The sequence below is a fragment of the Phyllobates terribilis genome, unplaced genomic scaffold (assembly GCF_046119375.1).
Source record: "Phyllobates terribilis strain yellow unplaced genomic scaffold, ASM4611937v1 Scaffold_2__4_contigs__length_985480577, whole genome shotgun sequence".
Classification (NCBI taxonomy): domain Eukaryota; kingdom Metazoa; phylum Chordata; class Amphibia; order Anura; family Dendrobatidae; genus Phyllobates; species Phyllobates terribilis.
In genome coordinates, this window is record NW_027362762.1 from 322,750,876 (window position 1) to 322,765,020 (window position 14,145).

General features: G+C 41.5%; 1 protein-coding gene across 5 annotated transcripts in view; it reads left to right on the forward strand.

Moving 5' to 3' along the window:
- Positions 1 to 14,145, forward strand: part of ATP11A (ATPase phospholipid transporting 11A) — a 224,217-nt gene that overhangs the window by 139,214 nt on the left and 70,858 nt on the right. For all 5 annotated transcript variants that reach the window (XM_073664387.1, XM_073664388.1, XM_073664386.1 and 2 more), the window contains 5 exons: positions 3,919 to 4,116; positions 6,618 to 6,791; positions 8,325 to 8,488; positions 10,062 to 10,133; positions 11,301 to 11,374. In XM_073664387.1, the coding sequence (XP_073520488.1) occupies positions 3,919 to 4,116; positions 6,618 to 6,791; positions 8,325 to 8,488; positions 10,062 to 10,133; positions 11,301 to 11,374 (682 nt within the window). The remainder of the gene's footprint in view (positions 1 to 3,918; positions 4,117 to 6,617; positions 6,792 to 8,324; positions 8,489 to 10,061; positions 10,134 to 11,300; positions 11,375 to 14,145) is intronic.

Here is a 14,145-nt window from a genome sequence, read left to right on the forward strand (position 1 = left end):
GCACTTTATAGTAATAAAGGAATTGTGTAATTAATATTTTATGCTTATTGGCCTATCAGGACAGTACGAGCTTGTAGATCTTCTATTACATTTTAGGAGGATTGATCATTCCATTGACTTGTGTGCTATGGTTTGGGATGTCGTATAGCACAGTATTTACTGTAACTATAAGTGCCACATCTAAGTGTTATTGATCTGCATTATTGCGGGATACATTTTGGGGCTGTAGAAGGATTGTGCTGGCTCTCATGATGTGCCGATATCTGTAACAACTGATCAGCTGCATTTTCTGCAGATAAGTGCCCATTGATCTGGTGGCTGGAAGCATTACTAAACAGTATCCTGTGCACTGATTTCTATAAAAATAAAAAATACATGACATAGAAATCAAAAGCTGATGGGACTCTGTGTGCCACCATACAGGATCTTTACACATAATTTTGCCAAACTTTTGAGAACTGCTGCTCTCAACTTTAGAAAAGACACTGTCACAACACAGCTGTCGGGTGAACAGGGACAGGGTCCTACCCTGACCCAAACACTAGGGGGCACCTTAGCTTGCCCTATTCCACGGGATACCTCTGAAGGTGAGGATGCCGTGGCCTCCGCCCTCACCCTAACTCCTGCGTTAGCTCTCCGTCTGTTCTCCTCCCCCACCCGGGGAAGAGGGGCGCTACTGTGCACCGTAGTACACCAACCCGACAAACAGGGCAACGTGGACAGGGGTTAACAGAAAACTCCAGGCGCACAAAATATTCACTCACATATAACAGAGGGAAACACTGGGGTGTGAAGGTAGGGGGATAAACCAAAATGGAGAAGGATACGGAATAACCACGCATACAAACCAGGCACCAGTCACAAGTTATTCCTCCCAACCTTCTTCTCATTAGATACTCCACTCCCTCCTAGTCATGCAGCAAAAGCTATCTCTGACAAGGATTAGTATCAGAGCCCAGATTATATAGGGAAAAGGAGTGGCTAACCAAGCTCAGCTCTGAGCACAGCAAAATCCAACATGGCCGCTTAACCCCTGTTCTGCTGGAAGAAAATAAACACACTTGAAATGATGGAGAAGTGCTTCTTCTCAGAGCTGGAGCAGGAGCCCTCTGGCGCAGAGGTCTCCCGGCTCCAACCTGTCGCGGTAACCCTGTGACAGACACTTTATCTGAGAGCTCTATTCTGGGTATATAATAGTATAAAAGAAATAGACAATTAGACTTTTGGACATTTATTATTATTATTGTTTTTAGTTTTTTAAAGCAGAGAGAAGTCACTGTATTCAGCTTACAATGTATAAGGTATGAGGGAGGAGACTGAAGAGACGGAGGTTTTGTGGAGGAAACAGTGGGAGGAGGTATGGGGGAAGAGATAGTAGGAGGAGATATGGAGAGAAGACTGTAGTAGGAGGTATGAGGGAGGAGATAGTAGTAGAAGGAGGTATGGGGGAGGATACAGTAGGAGGAGGTATGGAGAGGAGACTGTAGTAGACTGCATTCAGCTTACAATCTATAACCTATGAGGAAGGACACTGGGAGATGATCTTTTGTGGAGCAAACAGTGGGAGGAGGTATGGGGCAAGAGATAGTAGGAGGAGATATGGAGAGAAGACTGTAGTAGGAGGTATGAGGGAGGAGATAGTAGTAGAAGGAGGTATGGGGGAGGATACAGTAGGAGGAGGTATGGAGAGGAGACTGTAGTAGACTGCATTCAGTTTACAATCTATAATCTATGAGGAAGGACACTGTGGGAGACGAGGTTTTGTGGAGGAAACAGTGGGAGGAGGTATGGGGGAAGAGATAGTAGGAGGAGATATGGAGAGAAGACTGTAGTAGAAGGAGGTACAGGGGAGGAGATGGCAGTAGAAGGAGGTATGGGGGAGGATATAGTAGGAGGAGGTATGGAGAGGAGACTGTAGTAGACTGCATTCAGCTTACAATCTATAAGGTATGAGGAAGGACATTGGGAGACAGAGGTTTTGTGGAGGAAATAGTGGGAGGAGGTATGAGGAAGGAAACAGTAGGAAGGATGTATTGGGGAGCAGACAGTAGGAGGTGTGAGGGAGGAGATAGGTCAGCTGGTTGAAAATGGCTCAAGCTTTAATGAGGTGGCAGCAGAATTATTTGAGGAACTGTACTGTAGTAGGTTTTTAGGAAAAAATGGGTTTCATGGTTTCCCTGAAAGGCTTCAATAATGGGGACAATCCGATGTACAGAGGTAGCAAAGTTCCAGAGTATGTGGAACGCATGGGAAAAATCAATTGTGTGATGACAGATAAAGAGCGAGCGAAGAAAGACATCTTATGGAGACCTGAGATGAGGGGTAGGAAGAAAGCCATACATTAGGTCAGAGTTGTATGTAGGGGACAGGTTATGTGGGCAGCCTTGTGTATCACTGTTAGTATTTTAGACTGAATTCTCTGGGTAATAAAAAGCCAGTGAAGAGATTGGCAGAGGGAAGAGGCGAGAGGTACATGAACCGGGCTGCAGAGTGGAGGATGGATTGAAGGGCCCAAGATGGGAGGCAAACAAAGAAGTGTGTTGCAATAGTCAAGGAGGGAGATGATGAGGGCATTCACTAACAGTTTTGTTGACTCAGGGTAATATAAAGGAATGATTAAAGTAATATTTTGGAGTTTGAGGCGCCATGAGATTGTAAGGTCTGCAACTTGTGGTTTGAAGGACAGAACGGTGTCGAAAGTCTGACTGAGGTAGCATAATTGATGATGAGGAGGTGATGTGCAAGTGGAATATTTGTGAAGAGTGCCATCAAGTATTTATGGTTCAGAATATGTGCCATGTTCAGAACAGAGCAAAACATATTCCACCTCATAGGCATTCTTCTTTTTGCAGTCACTTTGTATTGACTAGTGTTTTCCACAATGTTTTCAATATTCTTAAAATAAAGGTATACTTATACTGTATATAGTGAACACATGTTTGTCTATAGTTACATTGGGGTATTTGCTGGGCAGCGCTTATAATGGTTAAGCTGAATGTATATCAGCTCAAAGATACAAGGATGTTTTCATGTCACAGAGAAATATTATGCAAATCCTAGTTTTAGAATAAGCCACATACTTTATTGTATCTATGGTTAACAGATGAAACCTTCATCTCTCGCTCCCTCCTTTCTTCAGCACTCTATTTGTCTTCTTGCTGCCACTCTGCACAATTATCCTTGGCTGCCCCACTTTTCCTCTGCCAGGCTGTGTATGCTCGCTTACCTCCGCTCTGTGTCAAGCCTCCTAGCTCTCCTCCTGAGCCGCGTTCCTTACAATACTGTTTATTCTTCATTCTGTCTTATTTGTTTCCTCCTTTAGTTCTATATCTATCTCCTATTCTCAATGTTAATTGTTGAACATCTCTGCAATTGTTTCTAAAACAGAACGGAGGAGATTAATGAGAAGCAGAGTACATTGTACCAATGAGATTGCCCAAATATTCCTGACGCATAACTAATGTATTTTTAAAGGAACACTCTAATTTAAAAAATCACCAGAGACCCTGTGACACACACCACTTTCCCAGACCTACACTTGGCATAACACAGTATATCTGTAGTCGAGAACATTCACCTTAGACAACTGTTCTTAGATGTTTCCTGCTCTGTACTTTATTTCTATAAGAAAAATGTAGCCTCAGAAGTCTCTTCTTTCTCCTCACTCTGCATTGAAGTAACATACAAACATGAAGGCTCAGTAGTAAAAACTGTTTGCCAAAAGGTAGCCTCTCATAATCATTAGATTGTTGCTTGCAGAACTCTTCTGCCAACTTTCCCATCAACAGGCCTATTTCACCTTCTAGTTGAAAGCCGATGTATAATTAAAAGATTATTTTTTATGGCTTTTCCCCAACGTTTAATGTTTTTTTTTGCCTAGTAGCCATTTGTTGAAATGTCTGTTTTGTGCCGTTTCAGTTTATTAGAGGTCTCACAGATTTTCTGGCTTTCATGGTCCTTTTCAACTACATCATCCCTGTCTCTATGTACGTCACTGTGGAAATGCAAAAGTTTCTGGGTTCTTATTTCCTCACCTGGGATGAGGAGATGTTTGATGAGACTACAGGAGAAGGGCCACTTGTGAACACATCGGATCTGAATGAAGAACTTGGACAGGTGAAGTATCTGAATCGCAAAATCCATTTATTGACATTGATGAAATAACTGATAGCTCTATGGGATGTGTTCTTTACTGTAAAGTCATGGGTCTGCCATAGAGGTCCATGGTCCCTCTGCTGTTATGTGCTTAAAGGGAACCTGTCAGCAGGATTTTGCTAAGTAAAGTACACACATGGCCATATTGGTGCTGTGATACTGATTAAAACAATACCAATGGTGAAGAACTCCGTCTTGGGGATTTTGTGTAATCAGGGATTGAATTTTTCTTATAATTATAGCTTTGTGCATTGGGGAGGGACTGTGGGTAGGGTCTTCGGCTCTGCCATGGCCCTTCCTCTGCTCCCGTTGTCTTTATCGTCCTCCTCGTTTAAACTTTGTGCCGGGAACATCCTAGCTGTGTGTTTAATCTCCTGGCAGTTTCAGGAAAATGGCACCGATGGCTTCGCATGCACAAATAGCGCTCCCGGTGGTTTTCAGTAAGATGGCGCCAGTGGCGGTTCGTACGCATATTGAGATCTTGGTTTGTCAATGATCTAAATCTGCAGATGGGCTTCCACCGGTGCCATTCTCCTGAAGGCTCCCAGGAGTTCAATGTGCACAAGCACCGCCCGCTGCTAGCTCACCGCCTGCTCAAAGTTTAAACCAGGAGGATGATAAAGACAGCAAGAGCAGCAGAGCGACTGTGGCAGAGCCGAAAACCCTACCCACAGTCCCGCCGTCCCGCCCCTGCAGTCCCGCCCCTGCAGTCCTGCCCCCACAGTCCTGCCCCCATAGTCTGGCCCCGATACATAAAGCTATGATTATAAGAAGACTTCAAACCGTGATTACACAAAACCCACAAAACGGATTTCTTCACTGCAGGTATCGTTTTAATCAGTTTCACAGCCCAAATATGACCATGTATACATTACTTAGCAAAGTCCTGCTGACAGGTTTCCTTTAATACTCTGATTTCCTACAGAGGATTTTCAGTTATTACCTGTACAAATGTGACCTGAAAGAATTGGCATTTTTCATTACACTCTGTATGTAAGGAGTTATTCTCCCACACAGCATTGCTTCTAGTGGAGAACCAAGCATATACACTATGATAGATTTTTTTCAGTGTCAGGCAATGTATGCACGTTAAAGCCATACTATTGCATACATTTTTGGCATATAGCAGAGTATACGTTTTTTCATGTGTCTGGCCATAAACATAGTGTGGAAGGGGATTTACGTGGTTGAGGTTTAAAGGGAATCTGTCACCAGGTATTTGCTACCCCATTCGAAATCAGCATAATGTAAGGGCACAGACCCTGATTCCAGAAATATGTCACTTACTAGGATGCTTGCGGTATTTTTAATAAAATCACTGTTTTTCTGAATGCTGAGCTCTACATAACCCCACACACATCACTGACAGCTTTGTGTGTACACTGTGCATAAGTAGAAAGTGTCTTCTACTGATAATTTCCTGCTGATAATTTACTGTGATTTTATCAAACTAGAGCCCAGTAAGTGACACATCGCTAATATCAGGTTCTCTGTCCCTGTACTCCATGCTTCTCTCAGATGAGGTGGCAGCAACCTGGTGACAGATTGCCTTTAATGAGGAATCTCATGTTAACGTTTCATGTCACAAGATGGGCACCCATCTACTAGATTATATAAGTTGAAAAAAGTCCATCAAGTTCGACCATTCTCCACCAATTATACCTTTTCTTTCTCTACAATATTTATAAACCTTAAGGCCATTTGTTGTGAGGAAAGTATCCAGCCCTGTTATAGTATCAGCCCTTGTCGTAAGGCATTCCAGCCTGACTGCTCTAACTGTAAAGAAGCCTTTCCTATTTAGAATTGTCTTTCCTCCAGACATAATAAATGTCCCCCGGTAGTTTTTAAGGTTCATGGAAGGAATAAGCCATGTGCCAGTCCTACTGCTCCACTTAAATCCATTTGCCGCACTTGCAGTAGCGCCTTATTAAAGTCAATACGACATGACTATACCGCCCTGTAGTTCTCTCCTGCAGTTGAGACAGACACTGACCATTTTGCTACTAGTGAGTTTACATCTGCTTTCCAGCGTGCATCCACCGCCACATGGCTGGAAGCAGCTGGTATTTACGTCTGACTGTGCGCACTGTTGGTACGTTGCTATTCAGGAGGAGACTGTGTGGGTGTAATTAGCACCTTCTTTTTACAATCCTTGTAATAAACTCACTCTTGCTAATCTTTTTAGCTGTTCTTAATAGTAGGTCTTTCTATATTCAGACAATACAGTCGCAGGCTGCAATTTGTCTTTGAACAATTGTGTCTGAACTGATATTAAGCGAGCAATTCTATCTTACATTTATTTGTATGACAATATATATCAAGGATACATAATAAAGCATGCCATAATGGTAACTTCTATGATGTTGTAATTTAACTAGCCTTCGTGTTTAATTGATTGCCAATTGATCACTTTTCAGGATTGAGTTTCTAATCTTTATTTTTCTGCATGTACGGAAGCATAGGTTGAATATATCTTTACAGACAAGACTGGAACGCTGACAGAGAACAACATGGAGTTTATTGAATGCTGCATTGAAGGCCACGTGTACATACCGCATGTCATCTGCAATGGCCAGATCCTTCCTGACTGCATGGGCATCGACATGATTGATTCATCACCGGGATCTGGAGGAAAAGTAATACCACCTTTTCTACTTATTATATATATCTACATTCTTCTGTCTGTCTATAAAGTATAATATGTTTGTGACTCTTATGTTTACCAGACCATTTTGCTGAAAAAAATGCAGTAATAAAGATATTGGCCTGCAATGGAAATATTATCAGTCAAGCTAATTCTTCAGGTGGCGTAGATCTTGTCTTTGCCTTTTATGGGTGTAAATCTGTGCTCTTCATGTTTCCATATAATCTTGGATTTGCAATTGGACCCAATGCACCTCTGTGGGTGCCCAGTTATGGGTTTTGTGCAACATAAGGTCATAATACAGCCATGTAGTTGAGTACTAGAAGTGTAAATTGATGGTTGTCTACTTATTTCAATATTTTGCCTCGAGCCTTGCAATTTTTGCATGTTTTTTTCCGCACTTTTGGTTATATTATTACAAAAGCAGCAACATATTTTACTGTATTAAAAAAAAAAAGAAAAAAGAAACAAGCAAAACACAGGCTTATTAACACAGGCTTATTATCACATAACAAAGATTACTCATAGGAGAATATAGCATGTTTGCAGTGTATATATCTCAAAGGACCAAATAGTAAGTAAAACATGTACTTCATGTAATCGGACTAATTAGACCTATCAGGACAAATCATCAAATAACAGATAAGGGCCAACAAAGCAAGAAAAAACTATATAATGTCCATAAATGATATTCACAATATCAAAGTTCATCAGAAGATCAGGGATAGGTGAGAGGAAGGATATATACACACATGATGTAAATGAGGCCTCCTGGCGAAGGCTCTGCTGAAACGCACGTCAGGGTGGACCCACATCTATTCAGGAGCCCTGGTATATGTGGTGACGCTTATCCCCAGGTGACTGTAGTACTTACTACTTGAAATGATGTGCTATACATGTAGTATTCTTATTATATCGGTACCCTGGGGTACAGATAGATTTATATTCAATATAGGCAAACTGGGGCTGTGCCATTGTGCACTGATACATGTACACCCATCATTGTATATTTGATATATAGTCACTGTGTGCCCATTTTCATCATGTCTGTGTATATATCCTTCCTCTCCCCTACCCGTGATCTTCTAAATAAACTTTTGTATTTTGAATATAATTTATGGACATTATATCATTTTTCTTGCTTTGTTTATTTATTAACACATAAACCTGGTGCAGTTGTTAGATGTCCATATGTTACTCTGCCTGTTTAGTTGCTCATGTGTAAATGTGTTGCACGTTTTCAAGTATCAAGGATAAGAACTGTTCGCAAATCACACAAGTAATAATTCTAAGCAGATTGTTCCCATACGTCAGATAGTAACAATTACATCAAACTGAAAAATAAAGGCACAAATATCTATTACATATGTTCCAGATATGAGAACCATAGTTTATTTTAAGCACAGAATAATCACCGAATACCTTCCAACACAGTGAAATGGTGCTTAGGTCTGGTGGCACCACCATGAGACCGAGACTACAAGAGAGCAGTCATAAAATGGTGATCTCATTCTTTACATCCCAGGAGAGAGAAGAGCTCTTCTTTCGTGCGCTCTGCCTGTGCCACACTGTGCAAGTTAAAGATGAGGACCATGCTGACGGAGAAAGAAAATCCAGTCAGTCTGGCAAATCTAGTGTCTACATCTCTTCCTCTCCTGATGAAGTAGCTCTTGTTGAAGGTATTCAACGGTAAGAATTGTTTTTTCCTGAAAACCAATCTCCTTTCACATGTTACTAATAGGGTTGAGCGAGTATGTTCTGTCCGAGTACACTCGGCCGAGGTCCGAGTATTTATAGCTGCTCGGTGATAAGGTTAAATTGCATGATTTGCAACTGTTTGACAGCTTTATTACATGTGAGGAATGTGTAAGAAATAGACATTCCTTACATGTAATAAAGCTGTCAAACAGTTGCAAATCATACACACGGGAGCGATTTAACCATATCACCGAGCAGCTATAAATACTCGGAGCTCGGCCCGAGCATACTCGCCGAAAGGGTTAATAGAACATACTCGCTCATCACTAGTTACTAACTGCTAATTTTACTAGTAGCTGTACATGTGTAGTTTAGTATTTCTCGCCTAGGGGATGAAAATCTGTAACTTCTTTATTATATTTAAATATGACACGTTATAGTCTAAAATAACGCTGCTACAACTGTAACATTGTGGAGAAATAGCCACAGATGTAGCCAAGTTTAACATGACAAATAATGCACCATTTTGGCTACTTGTCTATCTCATATAAGACAACTTAACATTGCACAAGCCACTGGCTGATGTCAAGATAGATGTCGAATGACCCATTTTATGCCATGATGACCCTGTACTGTTATCAGGTAAACTAGCCTACATCTGTACTTAGTAATCATACTACCCAAATAGCATCTCTCTACACCCAGAGAGCGTGACACTTCTGATTCATATATAACACACCAGTCCTATGACAATTCAATCACAGAAAAACGAATGAATTGTTTGCAATTTAAAATAATATATTTATTGAATGACGTATTTAAAAAAAAATATATTGAATAAACCGCATTAAAAATTATTAAAAAGGTGCCTCCAATCAGTCAAAGGGGAGACTCACTCAGAGAAAATATAGCGAGTCTCCCCTTTGTCTGATTGGAGGCACCTTTTTAATATTTTTTTAATGCGGTTTATGCAATAATTTTTTTTAAATACATCAGTGAGAAAAAGATGACTACGAAGGGTGGTATAGAGGGTCACTTTCAAATGAATGCATCCTTACCTCTAAAACTCTTGTTCATTTGTTTTCTATGACATAAAATCTATTTGATGATTATAATATACTGTACATACTGTATAACATTAGCATTTAAAATATTATATTGGCTGCTGCCCAACAATGTCCATCTCTAGTATCATTATCACTCTAGTAAGAGTGATATCATCGTTTCCACCTTTGCTCTGCTTTAACTAGTATTATTCACTATTCAAAGTGGACTAGACACGTGTTCTAGTCATGCTCCAACTTATATGCTTATGTTAATGACTATGTTGCAAGTGGGCTTCATACATGTACACGTAGACCCCATCCATGGACACGATATAACAACATTGAACTCTATGGGGTATATCAAGACCATCGAAGGGCATTACCCTGAGATTAGAGACTATTTCATCATAACCTGGATGTTTTGCACATGTTTGGTTTTTATCAAGTCTACTGGATTTAAATCATAAAGTTCTGAAGTAAGAGGCATGTAATAATCTGACCTATCTTTCTTCTTTTAGACTTGGCTATACATTTTTGAGACTAAAGGACAAATACATGGAAATCTGTAATAGAGAAAATGACATTGAAAGGTATGGTACTCGAGTCAGCAGATACTCTGGTCACTTATGTTGTGACATTGCAAGTAAATTATTACCTTTAGTCATGTAAGAAATAAAAGAATCTAATGAAGATTAATATAAAATGGCTGTAGCTGGACATCCAATTTTACAGTTCCCTAGCTCTTTAGCACTGATCCATGTGGACTTTATAGCTAATGTCCAGCAAGATCCATGAATAATACAGCAAGTGTCAGAAAATCATTCAGAAATAGAAATCATGAATCTAGGTTAATCTGCTGAGGCATTTACTATAGAGACATTACTACGTTCTCATGCCGGATGCTCACTGACCTGTGCTAGCCAATCTTGTTGCGGATGGAAATACATAAATGCTTTATAATAGAAAGCATTAAAAAGTTATAGGAGTATATTAATCCGCAGAATGATCTGAAATGGAGATGAATAGTATATTTTCAAAATGGGCATTTGACCCTTGACCTGTCAGGATACCTTACCGCACACTTAAGAGTTAAAGGTACAGTATTCTTATTTTTATTCTACAGATCATCATATCAGAGGCATAAGTGCGACTTCTTACCTTTCCAAAAGATAGTTCAGGCCTAACTCTTGCCCTAGGCTAAGGTTAGGGTTAGGGCAAGTGCAATAAAATAATTACACAAAAAAATAATTGATAAAAAATAAATAAAAGTAAAAATAAATATTAAAAATTGAAGGTCGTAAAAATGTTTCTATCTACTGGCTAACACGATACAAAGATATTTTTCTTGCATATTATAGCTATGTGCAACTTATTATTTTTCAAATTATCATAAAAAAAAAAACGAAAAAATCTTGTCGAAGGACAAACTGTAATTACAGCAGTATTTTCTTGAAGTGTAATGTATATGCTTAAGTGATAAGATACAGGATAAGTGGAAGGAAATCAAGAAGTGCTAACGGGCCGCAGGTTAGGGGGACACGAAATTCTTGCCTTTTCCCGGTTGCCAGCATTCATACTACGCCACTGCATTATGCAGGGATAAAACTCTCGGATTTCCATGTTTGTAGATTTGTTTCACATAAGTAAAGATTTCTCAGGAAATACTATACATTGCTTGTAGATGTTAAGGGTTTCACATTCCTTTTTTTAATGATCCCATAATTCCTAATTGAGAATATTTTACTTTGTTTTCACAGGTTTGAATTACTACAGGTTTTGACATTTGATTCTGTAAGGAGACGCATGAGTGTCATAGTGAAATCAGTTTCAGGTAGAGATACAATCTTTCCTGGTTATCACTTCATGCATTGTTAACATGCTTAACCCTATTGCTCTGCTTATAACAATGTACGGAGGCGTTCTTCACTGAGAACTGCTGTCCCTTTAGGCTGAATGGTGTGTCGGCAGACATCATTGTAGAATGTAGGTCCATAGGACGTATTAGTCATTTCTTCCTACTGCAACCTAGCGACTAATGGACTATACAGGCCAGCACATCCATTAGGTCTTCTTATTTGTGGTTGTCGTTAACCGTGTCTCTATTTCTAACTCTTTAAAGAGCCATATAACTGTAATCATTTTTGTGGTAGATCCAGTCTTCTTGACTAAAATGCAGATTAACGAGAGTTTTGAATTTAATGTACACATTCATAGCTGTATATAATTTATTTTTCATCACAACAACAAAGACATGGTAGCGAGAGTCAGCCGACATACTATATGTTTGTAGGTGTCCACTCTCCTGACCGGTCCCCCATGCCCTTCCAAACCACCAGCATGTCTCTTCTATTCCTTTATAAACACCCAGCCTAACAAGCCCTCTATAGTGTTTCACATATTAACAGATCTTTAAAAAGAAGTAATTTTACAGTCTGTTTTTAATATGCAAATTAACCTTTTGACTAGTCGATGGGGTGTTAGATTACCCAGACTAGTCGTCCCATTCAGCATGTTATTACGCCCCTGTGGGCACAATAACATGATTTGCGAGAGTCAGTGTCATCGCTAGCTATCTGCAAACCTCATGTGCAAAACTTTCTTTTCCACAGGTCCTCGCTCCTCTGAATCCGGGTATACGCTTCCTGGCTTCAGAGGCGCATTGCACATGTCCGGAAGCAAAGACAAAGCTTGATCTTTGGCTCCTCCATTGACGTCAAGCTTCTTCTTTGCTTCCAAACATGCGCAATGCACCTCTGAAGCCAGAAAGCGTACGCCCGGATTCAGAGGAGCATACACCCGGATTCAGAGGAGCGAGGACCTGTGGAAAAGAAAGTTTTGCACATGAGGTTTGCAGATAGCTAGCGATGACACTGACTCTCGCAAATCATGTTATCATGCCCACAGGGGCGTAATAATATGCTGAATGGGACGACTAGTCTGGGTAATCTAACGCCCCATCGACTAGTCAAGAGGTTAATTTGCATATTAAAAAAGGACTTTAGAAATATATTTTTTTAAAGATCTGTTAATTTGTCATACACTAAAAAGGGCTTGTTAGGCAGAGAAATGCTGGTGGTTTGGAGGGCATGGGGGACCTGTTAGGTGTTATGCACACGCCCGGGCTAAGCGGCGTGTGCGTGTGATTGGTAGTGATTCCACTGGACCGTGCCGGAGAGTGAATGCCTGGAGGGGCGTGACTAAGTATTCACCCGATCCGACCAGGGTCGCACGACGGCATACGACGCCAGTGCACCAAGGAGGAACCGAGCAGAGGGACCAGGTGCTACTCCAGGACAGACCCCGGACACGGCTGTTGACCCACACAGGGGAATACAGGAACAGGCTGGTAGGCTGGCACACAGACTGGAGGGTATAGGCAGGCACGACTGGTATGCAGGCAGGCGGGTATGCAGGCAGGGGGGTAAAGGCAAGCACAGCTAGAGTGCAGACAGGAAGGCACTAGCAGGTAGGAACACAGGCGGGATAGGACCCAGTACACACCGGGACTCAGGAACAATACAGGCAGAGGGTTACAGGCAAGCACAGCTAGAGTGCAGACAAGGCTGAGCAGGGAGGACAGGGCTCTGTTCACACGGAACAGACAGGAAGGGAAAGACAGAGCCAGACGCAGGAGCGGGTCTAGGAAATCGGCCACTAGAAGGCGGAACGAACAGGCAAGGAGCGTGTTCAGACAGGACAGACCAGACACAGGAGCGGGTCTAGGAAATCGGCCACTAGAAGGCGAGAGGAACAGGCTAGGAGCGTGTTCAGACAGGACAGACAAGAGAACACAGAAAGGAGACAGTTCAGACACGGGAGCTGATACCGCAAAGCAGGAGACATACAGGACTCAGTTCAGACACGGGAGCTGATACCGCAAAGCAGTAGACATACAGGACTCAGTTCAGACACGGGAGCTGATACCGCAAAGCAGGAGACATACAGGACACAGTTCAGACACGGGAGCTGATACCGCAAAGCAGGAGACATACAGGACTCAGTTCAGACACGGGAACTGATACAAAAGCAGGAGACATACAGGACTCAGTTCAGACACGGGAACTGATACAAAAGCAGGAGACAAGAGACGGGACCTGGCACCTTCAGAGTGCAAGCACACACTGAAGGAAACACTATGCTCAGGCGGGGATAGAAGGGAGCTGCTGAGCTATATACCAAGTGACAGACAGCAATAGGCTGAGGACGCACAAGGGGTGTGACCCACAGCAGGTACAAAAGGCAGGAAGTGATCGGGCGCCGCCCTTAAGCAGCAGAAACAGACACAAACAGACAGCATGGAGGGAAGCCAGAGAGACATTCTGGACAGGAGATCAAGTGCGCCCTCTTGCACAGTGGGAGATGGACCACCATGCAAGGACGCCGCCAGGTATGTTACATTAGGTTACCTTTTAAAGCAGCTTCTTGAACAAAAAGTTTTATTCCCAAAATATAACACTAAAAGTCACAATGTCACATTGTTCCCTATAATAGGGTGAACATTCTATGTACATAATACACATATACAGTACAGACCAAAAGTTTGGACACACCTTCTCATTTAAATGTATTTTCATGACTTTGAAAATTGTACATTCACACTGA